The sequence below is a fragment of the Trachinotus anak genome, unplaced genomic scaffold (assembly GCF_046630095.1).
Source record: "Trachinotus anak isolate AG129_WGS33_773 ecotype Australia unplaced genomic scaffold, CSIRO_AGI_Tana_v1 ptg000012l, whole genome shotgun sequence".
Classification (NCBI taxonomy): domain Eukaryota; kingdom Metazoa; phylum Chordata; class Actinopteri; order Carangiformes; family Carangidae; genus Trachinotus; species Trachinotus anak.
Window position 1 is genome coordinate 8261812 of NW_027273863.1, and position 20833 is coordinate 8282644.

At 42.1% G+C, this 20833-nt stretch overlaps 1 protein-coding gene across 3 annotated transcripts in view; it reads right to left on the reverse strand.

Annotated features, from left to right (window-relative positions):
* LOC139629119 (low-density lipoprotein receptor-related protein 8-like) overlaps window positions 1-20833 on the reverse strand; it is an 84077-nt gene that overhangs the window by 34790 nt on the left and 28454 nt on the right. For all 3 annotated transcript variants that reach the window (XM_071491526.1, XM_071491525.1, XM_071491527.1), the window contains exons 3-4: window positions 19383-19505; window positions 7310-7438 (exon numbers count right to left, since the gene is read on the reverse strand). In XM_071491526.1, coding sequence (XP_071347627.1) covers window positions 7310-7438; window positions 19383-19505 — 252 coding nt within the window. The remainder of the gene's footprint in view (window positions 1-7309; window positions 7439-19382; window positions 19506-20833) is intronic.

Here is a 20833-nt window from a genome sequence, read left to right on the forward strand (position 1 = left end):
TTTTGTACGGAGCTTGAGTGGCCAGACTGGTCAATAGCATCCCTATGGTGAGACATGGTGGTGGGTGGAGGGAAGGATGAGTGCAGCCTAATTCACATTGGTCTTTGAAGAAAACCTGCTCCACTCCAGAATGCACACGACCTGAGACGACAGTATATCTTTCAACATGACAATGACCCGGGGCACAAAATGCTGCAGTGGCTTCTGCCAGTAAGGATGCGATAAACTGCCAAAATCCAGGTGTGCACAGAGACTTATCCAAAAAGCTGCAATTGCTGCCAAAGGGGTTTCTATAAATTGTTTCAATACGTTTGAGAGATTATTCAGTATTTTTGAGAATGAGAGATTTCAGTTTTCAATTTGTTCATAAATATGCCAAAAATTCAGAGAGAAGTTTTCACTTTATTATTATGGGTTATTAAGTGTAGACAAGGATTTTTTTTTAAATTTTATCCATGAAAAATGAAAACTACAAACTCTTGTTCTCGTGACAGCCAACAGGTGAAAAAGAACTGTAAAAAAAACCTTTAACCATTATCTTGACTCAACTTACTTTAGGAATAATGTTGCACAAGGAACTGATAGGATAGGACACAGCAGAGATATCATTATTGTTGGAGGCTCATTACTCATAAATTGTTAATTTACTCTAAAATTAGCAACTTATGCTAACTTTCTGAAACTGTTGATAGACTCTTCTGGTCCTTATTGTTATTTCTCAGTTCACTCAACTTTAACTGTCTACTGCCAGATATAATAATAATGATATATATAACACAATATAATTAAATAGAAAATACACAATAATGGTCAACTAATAAAAACACATCAATAGAGAGATTTACTGGTGGCACACAGTCGTATGTTGCCCCTTCTTTTCTCTCCTCTGTGACTACTGCCATGGCAGTCAGAAGCTGGCAGTGTGACCCGCTGTACTTTTTCTGGCAGTTTTGATGATGAGAGACTGTTGCCAGCAGCAACCAGTGGCTCAGATGTAGAGGCTAGAGATGACTGGTTGTTCTACTCAGATTAGCTGATGAGTGTGTGCAGTGTGAATGTGTTTGTGTGATGAGTTTGGGATGCATGAAGGAAGAGTGTGAAATGTAAGGAAATAGTTTTTAGTGCGGGAGGAGGGAAAGAGTCCCATCTGTCCCATCTCAAATCCATCACTGACCCACTCCTGGACCCCCTGCAGTTCTCCTACAGAACCAACAGGTCTGTAGATGACGCCGTCAACATGGCTCTCCACTTCATCCTCCAGCACCTGGACTCCTCAGGGACCTATGCCAGGATCCTGTTTGTGGACTTCAGCTCTGCCTTCAACACCATCATCCCGGCTCTGCTGCAGGACAAGCTCTCCCAGCTGAGCGTGCCTGACTCCACCTGCAGGTGGATCACCGACTTCCTGTCTGACAGGAGGCAGCACGTGAAGCTAGGAAAGCACGTGTCTGACTCCCAGACCATCAACACTGGATCCCCGCAAGGCTGCGTTCTTTCTCCTCTGCTCTTCTCCCTGTACACCAACACCTGCACCTCCAGCCATCAGTCTGTCAAGCTCCTGAAGTTTGCAGACGACACCACTCTCATTGGACTCATCTCTGATGACGATGAGTCTGCCTACAGGTGGGAGACTGAGCGTCTGGTGACCTGGTGCAGGCAGAACAACCTAGAGCTAAACGCTCTGAAGACAGTGGAAATGATAGTGGACTTCAGGAAGAGCCCAGCCCCACCCACCCCCATCTCCCTGTGTGACTCCCCCGTGGCTACCGTGGAGCATTTCCGCTTCTTGGGAACCACCATCACACAGGATCTCAAATGGGAGCTAAACATCAGCTCCCTCATCAAAAAAGCTCAGCAGAGGATGTATTTCCTGAGGCAATTGAAGAAGTTCAACCTGCCAAGGACTATGATGGTGAACTTCTACACCTCCATCATTGAGTCCATCCTCACCTCCTCCATCACCATCTGGTACGCTGCTGCCACGGAGAGGGACAATAACAGACTGCAGCGCATCATCCACTCTGCTGAGAAGGTGATTGGCTGCAATCTTCCGTCCCTCCAGGACCTGTACACCTCAAGGACTCTGAGGCGTGCAGGGAAGATTGTAGCTGACTCCTCCCACCCTGGACCAAAACCTCTCACCACAAAAATAGCTTCTTCCCATCTGCTATTAGCCTCATCAACAAGGCTAGAGAGCCCCACTGTTGCTGATCAATTGCACCAATCACCAGAAAAAATTCCTTGTATGTGAAAACATACTTGGCAATAAAACTGATTCTGATTCTGATTCTGATTCTGAAGAGGGAGGAAAGGGATACGGTGAGATGAAAAGGAAGACATGCAGGTTGTGTGTACGCATGCAAAAGCAGTTTATTTTTCATCTCTGCACGCACAGATACCTCCAAGCACATCAGTCAGTGTCTGCGCAGCTCAGAGTATTCATATTCTGAGGTATTCATAGATTTAAACTGAAGGGACAGTTCAGACCCGTCAGAGCTGAGGGCTGCTGCAGCTACAGCCACTGCAGCAATATACACACACACACAACATCTGCAAGAGAAAGTCAGAATAGTAGGAACACACACACACTCACACTGCTGGCCACTTTAGACAGGTCACAGTGCCTCACTGGGGAAATTGCTCAGTGGCTGACCTTTCCTGTGATGTGAGCAAACGCAGCTGTAGTAATAGAGACTAGTCTCTCTGCAGTAACAACCCAGAGAAGATGACAGACGACAAGATGGGAGTCAAAGTGAAGGGAGTATTTAACCTCCTCTCTGATGTCATTACTGACTTCGCTCTGTGGGGGATGGCAAAGGAGACAGAAGGAGTTCTGAGACGGGACAGAATACACATCATTTAGCTAAACTTAAAAAAATCTGTCCAGATTTCTTTTAACAGACTGAAATTCAGAGGAAACTTTGTCTGTGGAAACACTTTAGTCCTGTAAAAAGCTTCATCTCTGGGGATGCACAGTATCTGACAGTTCAGTGTCACTACAGAGACAGGGAGACAGCTGTAAGGGGCGCAGGAGGTAATTGTTTACCTCATACTATGCAAGCAGTGTTAAATATAAATAAAGAAAACAAGCAAAAACACAACCTCACAGGAATATCACATGCACATACCAGGCAGTCAATTCAGCCTGACGCTGAGTGAGTGTAAATGCAAACACACATGTAAACATGCAAATCCAGACAGGCTCCTGTGCCTCGCAGTACATCCCAGCATTCAGGCGTGCTCAGGAGAGAGGCCCCGGTGACTAAGTGCACATTAATCTCCACATCGCTGAGGGTTGAGGACACAGTTCAACTTTCTTGTGGAGCCTCTCGTGAGCTGCTGCTTAATGTAATGTTGATCAGGGAAAGCTTCCTCTGGTGAGGGCTAGATTCTACTTAATACATAATTCATCATGTGGATGATTCAATTAGCAAGATGCCTCTGCAAGATTTACTTTTTCAAGTCTGCAGCGGGTTATGCACTCTGTAAATTTCTACTAATAGCAGAGCGCACCGAGGCTAACTGAGAACGTTCCAGCTTAGTCAATCAGTTTTGGGAGCCCAGCAGCTCTGTTCACATGCAAGGGGAAGTGTGTTTGACTGTTTTGCTCACTGTAAGCAGGGCTAAGGTATGAGTGTTTCAGACAGTTAAAGGAAGGAACAACTTACTGGCTCAGTGAGGTTCCAACTAAACCAATTTTACTTCTATCAGTCTGTTTGTTCGGGCTGGTGTGAACACTGTCATTTAAATTGGATCAATGTGTTTTTTTTAAATGGTTTTTTGGTTAGATGCCTGAAATAAGGTCTGTGGTTCACACAAGCTTGAGACAATTTTGTGTTTTACACATAAAATGTGTCAGTAATTACCCCAGTCGTGACTTCTTTGAGCTTTTACGTGTTTTAAAAAGGCTGATTGCAAACAAGTGAGACTTCAGATGTTGTTGGGGATCGTAAACGTCATCACGCTGAACATGAAAACCGATCTACTCACCAGTCAGACTTTTACTTTGTGTTTATCAATCAATCAATCCAAATACTTAATTGATCCCCAGGGGGAAATTAGGTACTTGCGCTCTTGAAAACTATTACTAACTTCCTAAGATGAAAGGCTTTTGGAGGTGTGATTTGTTTATAGCCTATTATTAGCTTTTTATTTGAATTTATGCATTTATGCATTTATACATGAAGATTATTGTGTAGAACAAAACATGCAAGAATCACACCCTTCTGTTTGTCGCAGATCTTACTTTCTACAATAATATAGTCTATAATAATATATAATGCTAGGGAACCAGAATGAGGCTAACTTCCAGGTAGGCCTACAAAAATACATCATCCCTGCAGCCTCTGTAGAGCCACAAGGTGCAGTGAAGGGGAGCACGACTTGATGTGACAGTCCCTGGAAAAAAAAAACTTTTGTTTTGATTTTCCCTGGTGGGTCCACACGGTGCTGCAGGATGCCCGGTCACCAAAACTGTCCAAATGATAAATGATTTATATGTCAGTCCATGTGAATTCACATCTACAACTATTGGTTTGTTTATAATCAGTCAGTCGGTGTAAAAATGAAACAAATGGCTACATGTGCTACCAACTATGAGGGCTTCATTCAAAAACGTGGAGATGGAGTCTGACTATGAGCGTCCACATTATTCAAACAGCACAAGGCCACAACAGAGGCAGGGAGGTGCCATAGCACTTTTATCTGACAGGAACATGAAGGAAACAGTTTGTAGAGACCATTTTTCCTCCTGGTGACTCATGATAAATCACCTGCACTGTCTGTTTCAGGAACGTACCAAAACTGGGCAACGCAAACTCCTCATCCGTCCTTCTGAAAGAGGCTTTTCACCACTTTCAGAATATCTGAACAGGGCGTGTCAGGTATCATGTAACCACCCCAACATGGAAGTCTCAACACTTAAACACAACAGGTGTGAAAGAGAAAAAACACTTCATCTCAAATGATGCTGATTCTGTGACAGACAAACTTGGGGATTCCCCTCAACATTTAATGCTGAGTGGTGCTGTAGCAGTAGCAGTCTTTTCATTTATGCTTCAGTATTTTGAATTAACTGCATCCAGAAATGACTCTGTCAATTGGAACCACATTTCCAGCTGCACAGGCCGAGGCTTGCAGCTGAGCTTTTGCTGGCAGGATCAAAATAGGAGACATACACTGTTCATCAGAAAGCTTTATTCTCACTCTTGTATGACTGCTGCTGAAGCTGCTGCGTCATTTCACACATCTTTGTTCATTCATCTTCTCCCTCTGAACTCAAAAATACAGCAGAGTTAATGCTGCTTTGAAGTCAATTCTCCGGCTGCCCCCGTGCCAACAGCTAGCCTGCAATGAACAGACACGCTGAGACGTCCTCAAACCAACCGGTAATTTCCATCACTCCTTCCTCGCCTCGCGTCATGACTGTAAATGTGAAAGATCTAAAGCCTTCAGTCTACACTTCTGAGGAGCAATACAGCATGCAGTGTTTCCGAATAAGGAAATTATCATAAGCACTCAGCTCTAATTCTGTCAACTATAACTTCTTTTAAGCTTGCATTCACACAGGCTTTGTGTCATCTGCAACACTTTCGACTACACAACGGGCTCGCCACTGAGACTGCTGATTTCACAAGTCTGTATAACAGGGATTATGCTCAAGGACAATGATGCAGTGTTCACTCAAAGTTTTTCCACTGTTTATCCTTATAACAGCCAGGCATTTGGAAAGTTGTCCAATACGAACATCATTCCTTATGGTATTGGGCTGAATCACAGACACAGCACTGACGAATCAATGCTTGGTGCCTTCAGACTGATCTGCAGTGCAGAGGCAACATTAAAAAGTTTCTTTCCCTTGCATTGCATTAGGGCCCAATCAGTCTTCAGATAAACTGGCCTGAGCAGCACTTCACAGACCTAATTTGCGATGCTGTCCAACGCTGTGCTGATGATAGAGCCAGCCTCTTCCTCCTGGTCACGCTGAGCAGTGTTTACCTCTGGTGGGTTTTCGGCCTTTGTCTGGGTGGGCGGAAGCCTGCTGCCTGCCCTCATGTCCCCACTGAGAAGCTTAAGACTGCCGCATCAATACAGACATTAGAATGAATAAAGGATTAGTGCTGGCTAGACTGGATCTCAATGGACAGCGCAGTGAAAAGCCATCTAAGCCAAGAAGGTATTAGATCTAAAGTCGATGGAATCACTACTACTTGCTCTGGCATGAGTGTGTGGGGCCACTTTGAGATGGCGAGTCACTGACACGCCACTTGCAGGCTGATCTGGCTAAAAAGAAAACCATCTTTATTGCTCAACAAATAAAAAGCACTTGTCTAATGATTCTTTCAAGGAGATGTGGATAAATATCTATTAAAGAAGACAATTTATTCTTTAATTTTATGCCAAATTAATTTGGTTTGCGCTCCAAATAAAAACACAAAATTGAGCACATTCTTAACAAATAAACATGAATTGGTTAGATGCCAGGCAGTCACAATCTCATCACCCACCCACACACAAACAACTGAAAGGGAGCAGATGCCTGAAAAAACGAACATCATTTATATAGGATAATAAGGAGATGGCTTTTTTCTCTCCCCCTGTGCATTTGCCGCCACGTGCCATTCTGCACAATCTTCAAAGTCTAAGCACCACACCCCCTAGAGCTCTGTTGCCTCAATCAATTTTTCTTGACGTGAAGAGGCAAGGGAGAGAGAAAAAGAAGGAGCCGATTCTTCACGGCTCCTCAGAAGTAGGGCAAGGATAGTCCCTGCAGGGGTTGAGGGGGGTGGGGGCAGCCACACGGTTGAGTTGTCTGATTGGCTGTATAGGAGGTGATGTCATTTTTGATGGTTCTGAGGGCCCTGCAATGGAAAGGCTAAAGACTCAAGGTTCAAAATGTGATGACAGCAGCATCCAAACATCACCAGAAAGCTGCAAAGTATCTGATATTCTCCACCAAAAAACAAAAAAAACATTCTACATCAAAGGGGACCTTGTTGTTGCAGCTGGCTTAAATCAAAACTCACTTCAAATCCTTCTAATTATATAGAGTGTTCCCTACTGTGCTTTAATGTCTTAACCCCCTGGATGATAAAAGGAGGAATGTGATTTCTCCTTATTCTTCTGATTTCAAGCCTCATAAACTCATTCACTATTGCACATCTGTCATCGCCACTATTTGAAATAAAATACCCTGTTGAAATACAGTTAGTGCTCAAAAACAGTGGTAACACCAGCAGAAACAATGCTTCATGTATTTATTTTTTTCCCATTATAGTAGGGAACTGTTGCTCGACGTTGACGAACTCACCAGAAGCGCAGTCTTCCTCGTCCGCCCCGTTCTCACAGTCCTTCTCCCCATCACATCTCCATGACAACGAGACACACTTGTTGGTGGATCCCCCACAGTCAAATTTCTCTGGAGGGCACGTCTGTTTGCCTGTGGGTCAAGATAAAAGAGATAGGGAGATTACTGCAGTGGTTTTATGGTCCCATAAATGCAGTAACGAACATAAAAAAAAACCAAAAAGACACCACTGGACTGTATTTCTGTCGCTCCCACGATGCAGTTAAAACTCAACCTAGACTCCACCACTCTGGCCAATTGATTTTACTGTCTGGGCAGCATCTAAAGAGATCTGCAGAAACATCATGAAATACAGCAAATGCACAGTTGGCTGTAGAGCAAAAGAACCCCCCCCCACGTCTCCCTTTTCCTGCCAATCTGCTCGAGTTGGCAGAGGGTGCGTTTGATCCAGATTACACTGCGTTTAATATGAAGCATGTTGTTAATTATACATTATACTTTGCTTACAGCAGTGCCTAAAGCCTCCCAGAATGAAATCAAAGGGTCAGCCTACATGGCAAATCATTTATCTATTTGATTATTTCATTTTTTTTAAATTATATTTAAGCATAGTTTGACTGATTCCCAACCTTTTTTCTCACACATGTACCACCTGCCATGCTCCAAATGTGCTGTGAATTTGAAAATGATTTTAAATGCAATGTTATTTAACACTATTAATTATACAGACGTGATTTGATCGAGGCTGTGTGTGTATATATATATATATATATATATATATGTGTGTGTGTGTGTCTACCAATCAGAGTGGCAGAAGATGTATGTTTCAATCATTTATTTTTGCTTTTGCTTTTTTTTACCATTTATCCAGACTTTTAGCTAACTGTTTCAACTGTTTATCCACTGGGCTACTCTGAGCTAGCTGTTAGCTGTTTGAGCTAACCTTTATTTATCCATGAATTATAGCAAATAATTTGAACAATTTTTACTTTAACCATTTATCCATTGGACTACCTTGAACAATCTAATTCAACCATTTCTTTAGCTAACGTTATAGTTTTAGCATGAGCTTTTTCATTTGCTAACAAGCTTTCACACACCCTAAATTGCAGCACTCTACATAGATTTTTTTTTTTCATGGAATTGTAGCTCATCAATATTTTTTAAACTGAGCAACTCTTCAGTCTTTCCACATACCAGCAGCCAGTGTTTACAGTTAACTTCGGAGTCCTTTTGACAGTCATGTGGTCTCAATGACACAGCTTCGTTACAGCTGACAAACAATGTCCCAGGATGATCATTTGTAACGAGATGACTGAGAACAACCTCCGTAATGAATACCATTCATGAGGTTAGAACAAAATATCTGATGCTGTCACTAGCAATGTTAGCTGCATTGTGAGTAATTGGACCAGACAGGGAGAATGTCTCCCAAGCCATATTTCTATGCAAAGCGCATCTGTTCAAATGGAAATACATTCATTACAATGCTGCACTTAGACTAAAATTAAATTTCTTTCTAACTAATGTAAATCCAATATGCAGGGGGCTTTAATTATTAAATCAGCAACTGTATATAGCATATTCCATTACATTTACTGAGTAAGTTCAAAATGTACTGTGTATTCTAGCTTTCCTTTGTGGTGCCTTTTTCCTGGGTCTAAAGGTTTTTTGTGTTAAAATGTGTCTTATTGTATTAATTTGTTTTTTTGTATTTTTTTCACTACAGTGTAAATTCAGGTTCTGTGATACCAGTGATAAAAACCCTGAAGTGCAGTGCACTTATTTACAGTTAGATTATTTGGTTTAAAAAAAAGAAAACCTTTTCTTCCAGGTCAGAATAGCAATGCTAACTCGTTTTGTAGTATTTGAAGTATATCCTGGTTAAAACCAGAGTTTAATATCAATACCAATACATATTATTTGAGAGTTTAAAAGTCAGATAAATTAGTTGAGATTGTAGTTGATATTCATATTGTTTTTTTCAAACGTGTTGATTTCTGACCAATATGCAATTTACAGTTTCAGTTATAGATGGTCATATTCTTCAACATAAATCAAAAACACACTGATACACAAAGATATAGTGATAAACATTTGTTAATAAAGATCCTTAAAATTTCCTTAAAAGGTGAAAGTGGTTTCTGGCAGACAAACTATGGGATAGTTACACTATTTAGAAAGTACATACATAAAGTACAACATATCTTTGGCACTTCTTTTTTCTGTATTTTTTATTTCATTTTTTTTGGCATTTTGTGTCAGTGACACTGTAGATGCATGAAGGAAACAGAGGGTGCGAGACAGGGGTATGATGTGCAATAAAGGCCCCCAGCTGGAACGGAACTGGTATATGCATTTCAACCATTAGGCCAACAGGATGCATTACATTACATATATTTGTCCAGAGCAACTATATGAAGCTTTGTTGTTTTGTCACTCATCTTTGACTGAGATGTGTAACCATGAGAAGTGACAGGATAACCAGCAGCTGAAAGACAAAGTGGGCGAAGTGAGGTAACCACCATTGGACTGTCTACGAAGGTACGTTTTTCAGCGTTACTGACCCTGCAGCATGGAGGGGTGACAGAGGAGAAGTGGGGAGAGGAGGCCAGAGAGGCAGCTGGTGCCTGGGGAGCCCAAGCACCAAGAGTGGCTGATGCAGCTGGGCCCTGCCCCCACAGAAAAGAAAACACTGGCCACTGCAGTGTTCAGAAACTGTTTCTACAGCAAGCAACACCTCGGACGCAGGGGAAACTGTATTCCTATTTGTTCTTTGAGCTGATGAGTAACAACTACCTACAATCATGTTGTAGTCCACAAATTGTAGTTCTGAGCTAATTGCAGTGTGAAGTCAGCGCAGAAAATCTTAATGTATTTCATGCTATGCCACTCAACATCCTTGGCACATCCTGTTGTACCTGCCACCTCTGGCAAGTCATTTCCCTCATGGCTGATATTCATGAACAGGTTATGAAATGTATTCTGTTTCTGGAAGTTTTGAAAGTGTATTACCAAAGCAAAAAACACCACAACTATTAATTTAGCATGTGTGCCAGTCTTTGATGTTGTTAGTGACTAATCAGTGAAAAATGTCTCACTTCTTTCTCAACACAATTGTCAAGTGAGCAAACAAGCTTAATAAAAGGAACTAACTGAGGAGACAAAAGACAGGGAGGGATGATGAGCTACAATGAATGATTACAACTGAGTAATGTCTGAAATCCAGAAGACAGACAGGCTGGTCAGAGAGAAAACAGGGGAAGTGTTTCTAAGAGATGTCTGAGATGAAAGAGACAAGGAGGTGGAATCTTTGAAAGTGGAAATAAGACGCTGCCTGAGTGAATTCAAACTAATGTAGGTCCAAAAAGGACTTGACAGACAACAAGAAAGAGGTGGAGAAAATTAAAGAAAGGGCGAGACAGCGAGCAAAGCAGCACTGAAAAAAGGAATTTGTAAGAAGGGAGAGATGCCAAGAGCGAGATACTGTATAAGGGGGAAGGGACACTGAGACAAACTGCTGTATGACCTTTCAGCTTCTTATCCTAAAGCAAAATCAAAGCCATCCATACCAAGTGGAGAGAGATGAAGGAAGAAGGGCAGGTGGAAGTGCAGACTTGAGCACAATCTGGATCCACCAAGTGGAGGGCGAGCTGTCCTGTCCTTTTAACTGATTACTCTTTAATGAACCGTGAGCGCATTTCCTTCCAAATCCAAACAAAGAGACAGAACTTCACTACGGCAAACGCAGGGGCACCTCACCGCCTCTAATGACAGCTATTGACTAGTGAAACCGCAGATTTCATAAAGACATTGGTAATGGGGTTTTAGCTCGAGAAGGAGGCAACTTAATAAAAAACAATTACTCAGAGACAAACTGACTTCCTTGCTGTTGTTTACTATCAGAGTGAAAAATGAGGATTCATCTCCGCTGTGGTGTTTTGGCAGGAGATCTGTTTAGACCCAAGGCAGTCTTCATGTCATCAGTACAATGGTTTAATAGCTATACTTTTCATTATAAAATGGATAGCTCCGATCCTTGGTAATGATGAGCCGCTGCTGTAAAACACCGTAAACACAAACCCTGTGACCACGTTACATCAGAACCAAAATGGCTGATTTCGTTGTGAACTGATATTGTGATATTGCAGGTAAGTGACAGCAAGGAGAAAGTGAGCATAGCAGTTACTGATTGTAGATACACATGTGGTCATAATGTGACTGCAACATGATGGAAACGTTTGTTTTCTTTCTCCCAGTGTTGAGAATACTAAAGAGGCGGTGGGGCTGGACTTCCTCGGCTACATGTTGCCAGAGGTTTTTTAAAGCACTGAGACAAAGCTACATCAACCACTGCTTGTGAAGCACCACTGAACAAAACCTCTCTGATGTTGGCCCGGAGGCAAGAGAAATCATGTCATAAGTGGTGGCATAAATGTGAATCATTCCTGCAAATCTTACTGGCGCCCCAACTACAACAAGTGAAGATGCTGGAGCGGTACCCTAATTAAAACACACTGCCCTGTAACACCCCTGCAGTGTTAGCAGGAGTGCTAACATGTGTGCTAACATGTGTGTTGACATCATTGAACGCTACTGCAACAGTCGCACCATAAATGGCGATATCCAGATAAATGTTAATAATCGAATAATTCGAAGAACTACATTGCTTGACGGAAAAAATGATTATCTGTTATCAGTAAGTTAATGCATTTTTTTCGTTGCTGTGCGTGCAATATAAGGTAATCGTTTATAAAACCATATATAACAGTTCACACTGTGCCTCCCCCTAGCTGTTCTAAAATCACTGTACGGCCTCTGGGGGCTTATTGCTTTATTTGATCATCACAGTTGACCTTGTCAAAACTTGTCTTTCAGTGAAGACGTGGAGAGGCTCTTCAATTTGTCAATTGTCACCAGGCATGTGATATAATACTGTGAAAGACCTGATTAGCCCTGTGTAGCCAGAAAAAGAGTTAAATTGATCTGATGTAATGAACTCCAGTTTCATAATAAATGTAACACTACACTGTAGCTTGGCATGGAAGTAATAATTTGTAAGCTATTTATATAAATGAATGCTTTTAATTACTAATAGATTTTGTACAGTGGTGATTCATCCTTCAGTCGGATGGTGACAGCTCTTAGATATGAATCTGTATGCTCAGCATATTGTGGCAGCCTGACTTCTCTATAGAGCTGCTTCCACTTCGAAATATGTCACTGTTCAACACTTAAGGGCACATATTGTGATGTACTTGCTGCGGGGCAGCCCTCTTTTCCAATGGCAAGGCTTTGATGTCTCTGTACAGCAGGCATGTTCCCAAACAAGTGCACCTGTGTTCGTCAGTGTTCTGGCACTGATGATGAAGGAGACAAATCAGCTTCCCTCCCTCAGATCTAAAAAGGTACAAAACTCTCTGATAACATGAGTCATCCTCAGATTCATTGCTTCATTAAACCATGTTAGCGTGGCCATGTCCTCCTCTCTGAATTATAGATCTGCTGCAGAGGAGAACACACTCGCTGGTCGAAAACTACAAGATAGGAAATTGTTATTTTGAGCAAAGTGCATTAGCAGGTAATGATCTGTGTCATGCACTTGTGGTTATTATCAAGCGCTGTATGAGACTCATTAGCTGAATAACGGCAGATTAATATATTGGCAGTTTGAAATATGTTCTTTGTATTTTGGTTTCAAATCCCAGCAGACACAGGGCCAAGGGTCCAGTCCATCACAGGGTGAACACATATAGATAACCATTCACACTAAACACTATGAACGCCTGAATCAAATTCAAGTCACTAATGCTTCCCTTCAGAGTGACTTCTGGGCCCTTCTCGGCCACTGCGTTCCTCCAAAGAATGTCGTCCGGCTTTGCCATCCCTGCACACAAGGCAATCTAAGTCCAGACTAATCTCATCTGTGGTTCCCCGATGGTGGAACAAGCTACTGAATTCAACCAGTCCTCCAAACTGAAGAACCATGCACGTTGTCTTTTTCAACCCTCTGATACAACCCATAGGAGTGTCTCCTGAAATAGTGCCCCTATGGTGGCAGATGTACACGACCTTGGTTGCCCTCACCCAATGTCAGCTGGGATTGGCTCCAGCCCCCTCCCCACGACCCTGTACAGATATGCGGGATAGATGATGGATGGATGTATCGAGAATGCACTTACCTTCATTACCATGGTTACTACAAAAACGGTCATGGTTAGGTTTAGGAAAAAATCGTGATTTAAGCACTTCCTAAACATTAGACGATCTTTGTTGCCGTGGTTACAATAATAACAACGTGGTTAACTTTGTCAAACGGTCATAGATAACAGAAACAACATAAACTGCTACTTCCACATGGGAATCGAACACTGCTCTCCTCTGTCAAAGTCCTGTGTTTTGTTGAACCATCTTTCCACCCCCAACCTCGTCCTGACATGGACTTCGTTGTATATGCTATCTCATCACACTTTTCCCTTTGCTCCTGTCACAATCACTTACTACACTAGATGTTGTCTAACAACAAAACTTAACCATGGGTCATAATAACCTGTTGCACAAAAGGTAAAGTCTTACTTTCAGCCCTTTGCTCTTTTTTGAGGCAGAGCAGCCCACTGAAGTTCAGTGCAGCTGTTTCCTGCTATTACGCTATTATATAAAGTGTAACAGTATACGGTGTAAAAACATAAGAATACAGCATTAACCTCAAAAGATCAACACTGTCAGGCTCTGCAACTGATGAAAACCAGCTGTGGTTCTGAGTGGGTAACTGGTAAAAACCTGGTTCTGAGGGTTAATCCCCTATTGCAACACATCAACAACTTACAATGCAACAAAGTGTCAAAGACACTAAACTGAAAAACAACACTCAGAATGGAAAGACTATGCATAAGAGCCACATAGCAAATGTGCTATACATGTACAGCAGTGCTCTCAGTGTGTGTGTTTTTCTTATTCTACTATTGTCGACATGAACACTGTAGCATGTAGCATAAATGTATTGTAGCATAAAATGTGCAGCAGAAAACATCTTTACAAAGAAAAACCTCCCCCATTACAAAGTCAATTAAAAGTCACGTTTTATTTTTAACTCCCCCAGAAAACATTTAAAGAGGTTCGATGCTCAATAGAGGTTTATTGTTTTTCATCAAACCCAGAGCTATATCTACAATCCACTGCAAATTACATAACACTTTAAAGACCAAACTGAAGGGACAATATGGTGGGTATAAAATGAAGAGCTCCATCTTTTTGAATAGTTCATATTTTTTCAAGTGTACGCTAATTGGAGGTTATGTCCTCTTCTAATGAAAGACTTCTCAAGCAAGAGGAAACACTGTGAAGTTCCCACACGCCTGTCAGCCCCTAGAAATGAATTCAAAAGCACAGAGCACAAACTGACATGCAGAACTGAGCTGAACTCAGCAATTTTGTCAGAAAGCGTCAAGTAGCTAACACTCACCCTCCTCTTGGTAATCCTTAAAAGGGACTTGGGGCATCCAAGAGCACGTAGAAATGTCACTGCTTTGGCCGGAGAGCAGAGAAGCTGCTGCACAGCTGGCTGCGGTGGCCCAGTTCCTCCTTGATTACACATTAATCTGATATGAAAACGACAGGCCCTGGCACTTCACATGTTTCTCCAAAGAGTCATTCATTTTTCAACACTCACAAGTAACTCACTCAGTGTGGCCCAAATTTGAATTCTTAATACGCCAGTGTAACGCTACTCCAGCGTGTAATTGAGAATCCACTCAGTGAGCCAGAATGATTTTGGCACAGATGTCTGCAGCACTGGGTCCAAAATGACTTAGCTGAGTGTGTCTGTGTGTGTGCAAATGTGTGTACTGTATGTTTGTGCACACGTGAAACTGAATGCGACAGAAAGTATAGGAGAGAGGTGGGGGGGGGGGGTTTGAATAAAATACAAGTTGAGGGTTTTCTGCACGTGACAACAACAGCATGGCTTATCAGGCTTTGGCATAACTGGAGCATGATGCATTAAGGTGTATGCTGCGCTATACATAATTAGCCCGTGTAAAACAGTCATGCAGTCACCAATTGCTGGTATTTACATAATGCCAATCTCATCGCACACTGTCACGTTAGAGATTGGATGCAGGTTGTGTGAAATTCTGCCCTGCACTTCGTTGTTAAGACGGAAAAACAAGCTCCACTTTAGCAAAGTTAAATGTGAAGCTTGGTAGCTTTTGCTTTCAAAGTGAAGTGTTGCATGGGATTGGGGTGTTCAGCAACATGCTAATGCTGGTGCCACTTCAGAGGGAGATATGCTAAAATTTTCATGTCGGAGATTGTTTTTTTTTTTTTTTTTTTTTTTTTTTGTTTTGTTTTGGGGTTTTTTTTGCATCTGCTTCAGTCTAATCAGAAAAATACAGCATGTCGAGGTTTTCGCTGACAGATGTACAGTTCTCATTACGGTTGTGTAATCTCCACCAAGTGGCTGCCACACACAGGTAATTTACCAGTGAAATGAGGTTAATGAGACAGATGATGAGAGAGAGCCATTCAAGAGTAGGTTGGCTGCTGTTGCTTAAGATACTGCAGGCATATTTGCACAATGTCCATCCTTGAGTTCTTTTTTCTTTTCTTTCTCTTTTCTTTTCATTGTGATTATGGCACAGTTGGATCCACTCAAACAGAAAGACAGCTGTGATGAAGTGCTTCTCATTAGCAATCCCTCTGTTCAGGATACAGCCTCGGTCTGACGCTTCTCATCTGAACACGTAATCAGTAGGGATACATGCTGCAGGGTGATGACTGCCTGTATTTATAGTCTGACTTTTGGAGGAAGGAGGAAGAGGACATAAATGTGTCTGTTCTGCCTACAGCGCAGCAAATAAAGTATCAATCTACACCTGAAAAGATCATTGATTGAAACAAAACCACCATGTTGCTGACAAACTGCATCAAAGTGAAATGATTTCTGTTTGCAGAGCAAAACAGAAATCCCAAAATTTCTCAGTGTTGGTGTTCAGGAATTTTTTTTACAACATTATGTGAATGCATGAGGGATTTCCATATAAATGGCTTTCTTCTCAGCCCAGATCTCTTTCTCTTTATTCTGCGGCCAAGAGATGAATCCTTCCTTCATTTATCTTTAATTGGATTTCCAATATAAACTTGTTATCCTTCAGAGGTCCCTTCATGTCCCCCTCCTTGCATTCAACTTTCTGGGGGTGACATTAGAAGCTTAGCCTGGCTGCTACATTATTCATCAAACCGACCCACACACCCACAACCAATAAAATGTAACAAAACTAGAATGAATATCCACTGAAAGATTCATTTGGCTTTTTCTTGATTCATTTCCCGCTCGGCTGGACGCATTTTAATTCCCTCCCACAGCAACTTTAAAAAAGACTTTAAAGATCAAAGCAGGATATTGTGGCTGAAACAAAAATATTACTTTCAAACAGGTTGCACAATATCATTCCACAACACCATCGTCATCCTGCTCTATTACATCTGAAAACTCTGACTAGACATTATTATTAAATCTTTCAATAAATCGTACAACCATAAATCCTTATTCTGCAAGTCATAAATGGTTCATTATTTATCCTGTAGTTTCCTTTTTTTCCCTTGTCGCCTGTGATATGCCACAGTCACCTTTTTAAGTCAACTTGTGTTTATGTGGAACTGTGAACATCATCAGTCCTGCCCCAAGTATGGTCCCAAATCAAAGTCCACATTTAGCAAAGTGCAGACCAAACACCCATTTACAGGACTTCCCAGCAGCAGGTATCCCAGCATGCTTTTTGCATCAAACAGCAGCAACCAAACCAGAGATTTGGTTCACTTTCAATTATTTCCTGTAACCGTGCCACATGTGTTTCTCCAGCTCCCCGCCCCTTTAGGAGACCAGCGGCAGGACTGACTCAATTCATTCCAATGGGACAAGTGAACTTGATCACAGATCGCACCATAGTCACCGAAATAAATACTGGATCAATTTTTCACAGGCCACACATCCTATCAAAATGGCATTTTCCAGACTGACAGATCAGGTCTAAATCTCTCTGCCAGTTCTGGTCTGGTTTCACTGCTGCAGTGCTGTAGACCTCACTTCCCAACCACAGAGGTTTAGAGAAACCATGAATTAAAAGTTAAAACTGAAATAAAACTTGTACTATCTTGTACCGGGCTGATCAGATATTAAACTAGTGGATATAAATGAGCGGCAAAATCAGGCACAAAATCACAATGTATCTAGTGTCGTGTTGTAATATGGTTTGACATAAACAAGCAATCACAACCACGCCCACTAAGCAGACAGGAAGTGGATACCATTTCATACCACTGGCGCTGCCTGTAATGTGCTATCTTCTGTATAGAGTATCTTTGACCAAACCCACAACTGTTCAAGGTCTTGTAAATGAGATTTTAAACAATAATATAGAAGCAAACAACTATTTTCTATGTAAAGATATTGTGGAGTTTTTGTCCCTTACGTGTCCAGATCTTGCCACACTAAAAAGGCATCGTGTTATGTGATATGAAGACCTGATATGCCTGTTTCGGGAGCTATATTTCAGTCTATGGATGCTCTCTGCTTCTCCCAAAGACATCATTATTTATCAGTGCAGTGCCTTCAGCTCTGTCTGATATCTGTAACCCCCAGAGAGAAGCCAGGAGCCAGGGGAGAAAAAGAAATTAGCATTTAAGAAAGACAGAAAACAATTAATAATTGGTTCAAGCCTCCCACTCATGCGTCCCTGCTTGGTTGTGGAAACGTCAACTCGCCTAACCCCCATCAGGGCTTGTGTGTGGGTGCACTAGACTGGCACTGGCTAAAAGTGAGCCAGCCAGAGATCTTCAGCCCTAACAGCTTGGCAGAGAAGTAATCGAGGCCTTTCTTGCACTCACCATCAGACAGCATTGAGAATGGAAGTGCGTGGGCGAGTGGAGGTAGGCGAGAAGGCGGCTGAACTGCCGCCGGAGCTGAGATAACAAGGGAAATTAGCCACCTGAACGCGGCTTCTTTGAGAGTCAAATTAAATCTTGTCTAAAGTGACTGACATGATGGCGCGACTGCGTATCCAGATGCAACGCACAAAATGCCAGCATAATTATCCAGCCACAGCTCTTTTTCTCTAAGAGTCAAGAATCTGATTGGCTGTAACAGTCAATGCTCAAAGCAGAGCAGATGCTCAAAAAAATCACACTATTTGGAAAGAGCTTAAATGAAAATATCATTCAGCCTGGGTCGTTTTTTGTAGTTCCTGATTGAGCAGGTTAATTGCTTAGATCTGGTAACATAGTGACAAAAAGTGCAGTGTGACACAATCAGTCAGACAAACATGCAGGTTTTAATTAAACTTATTTCAACTTTGACTTTTACTTACCATGGAAAGTCCCTGTGCATGATGGGATTATACCTGACAGTATGGGTGCACTCACTTTTGGTTTTACCTTCAAATACATTGGTTTAAAGTTTTATTTTCTTTCGCTTGACTTGCAACATTCACTAGGAACCCCTTGTCTCAGCAGCAGTCATCAAATATACAGTGATTTTTATCTTACTTGACTATTTATTTCATCATTTTTGGAAGACTGAAAAGTCTGAAAAATAATCATAATTTTAGGTAGGTGAATTTAGTTTTTCTTATTTCCTCTCCCAGTAATCTTTTTCTTTCTTTTTCTTTTTTTGGATCCTCATTAGCTTCCACAAAGTGGGCGTTAGTCTTTCTGGTGTAAACAAAACAATTTAAAATCACATATCAGGAAAACAAGAAATGAAAAACAAGCCAAATATAAAACACAGAAAATAAGAGAAATAACTCTGTGTTAAAAGACAGACAAGAGAAACTTATAATGAAAAGAAAAGGAATATTATGAAATATAAATAATTAACCCTTTCACAACCCACTGAAATCATCTTGTGGCCCTATATGGTGGTCATGCGCCTTAGACTGAGAACCACTGGTTTAGATAATCTGGCTAAATTTACAGAATTTCAGATTTCTTGCCTCGTCAGGCTTTGTTGTCCTGTCTTGAGAAATTTCAGGTATTGTTTTAAGGCGGCCTTTGATGTGAGCAGCTCAGTGGTTTCACTTACTGCAGGTCTCCTCGGCCTCGTCGGAGCCATCGGGACACTCCGGCTCCCCGTCGCAGCGCCAGCGTCCTGGGACACACTGGCCGTTTAAACAGGCGAACTCTGCGGGGGCGCAGGTTTTCCTGGCTGCTCAGAGAGAAAGCACAAACAGAGAATAACAACAGTGAGAGCAGGAAGCTGAAGACGGCATGAGAGCATTGTCAGTCTGCAGTCGGGTTTAAGCTCTGTCGTGAAACTGGTCCCATTATCTGCATCCCTGCAATCATCCTCCTCATCAGAGGAGATCAGGCTCATCATCTCTCACATTATTTCTACGCAATCCTCTCCGATGCTCCCTCTCTCCTGATACCCCTCACTAATTATCTCCACTTTCCCTATTTTCTTGACTCTTATTCATTGTGCTACCCCCACCCCTACCCCCCTCCCGTCTGACTCCCCATCCCTCCACGTGCTGGTCTCCAAAAACAGTCTAATCTCTGCTTCAGGTTTTTCCATCACAGAGCGGTGAAATGGATGCTGCTTGCTGAACACTGAAGGCTCAGGGAAGTTAAACCTTTTACTTCGCAAACCTGTTTACCACAGAGAGCTACAAGCCAGCCAGCAAGGCCACAGGCTGATAAACATGTCAAGTGTGCTGAGGATTGGAAATCAAAAACGTGTCAGGAAAAGGCTCGTTTAAGTGATAAGATGAAACCTGAGTGTGATCAAAATTTTTATGCAACAGCCCAGTTGCTACTCAAATTCTCTCCAAGATGCTGTGTTCAAAGGGTCATGTAATGCACTCACTCCACACACACACACACACACACACACACACACACACACAAACACACTGTCCACCTGTAGCAACTAAGCGGCGAGCTCGGCCAGAGTGCCAGAAGCAGGCAGAGGTCAGAGCCATTCATTTTCTTCAGTCTGGTACTGCAGGAGGGACCCGCAATATGATCTAATAAATCACTGGCTAAAAGGCCCTCAGCTGGGCCCTCCAGTGTTGTTACACAGACACAACTGTTCCTAAGCTGGCCCCGTCTTGGCTCTGATGCTTCAAATTAGATATAGCGTTCAGAGATGTGCAGGGAGCTTAAGCTTAGCTGACGGGCTGTAAGGGAAGAGAGCAAGCCGAGTCTCTCTTTGCTGCGCTCAGCTCACTCCACTCCAACTCCGCTCTCACTGCGAGCTCCAACTCCAACTCATTTCAAAGGCAGTAAAGTTCAGGGGTGTTCACAGTTGGTTATGACACATATGTTTTTGTTTTTTTTTTTATTCCATTGTACAAATGTAGGTTTGATTTCAAATGTGGATACAATGGAATCAGGAGAAACAAAACTAGGTCAAAGCCCAGTATATGTCCGGTTTGTATATGGTCAATGTGCAAAATTGAAGATGTAGTTGAAAGCTGTTGTGGAACTGCTGTAAACAACTAACATCACAGTGTTGTATCTGCATTCTGCCTA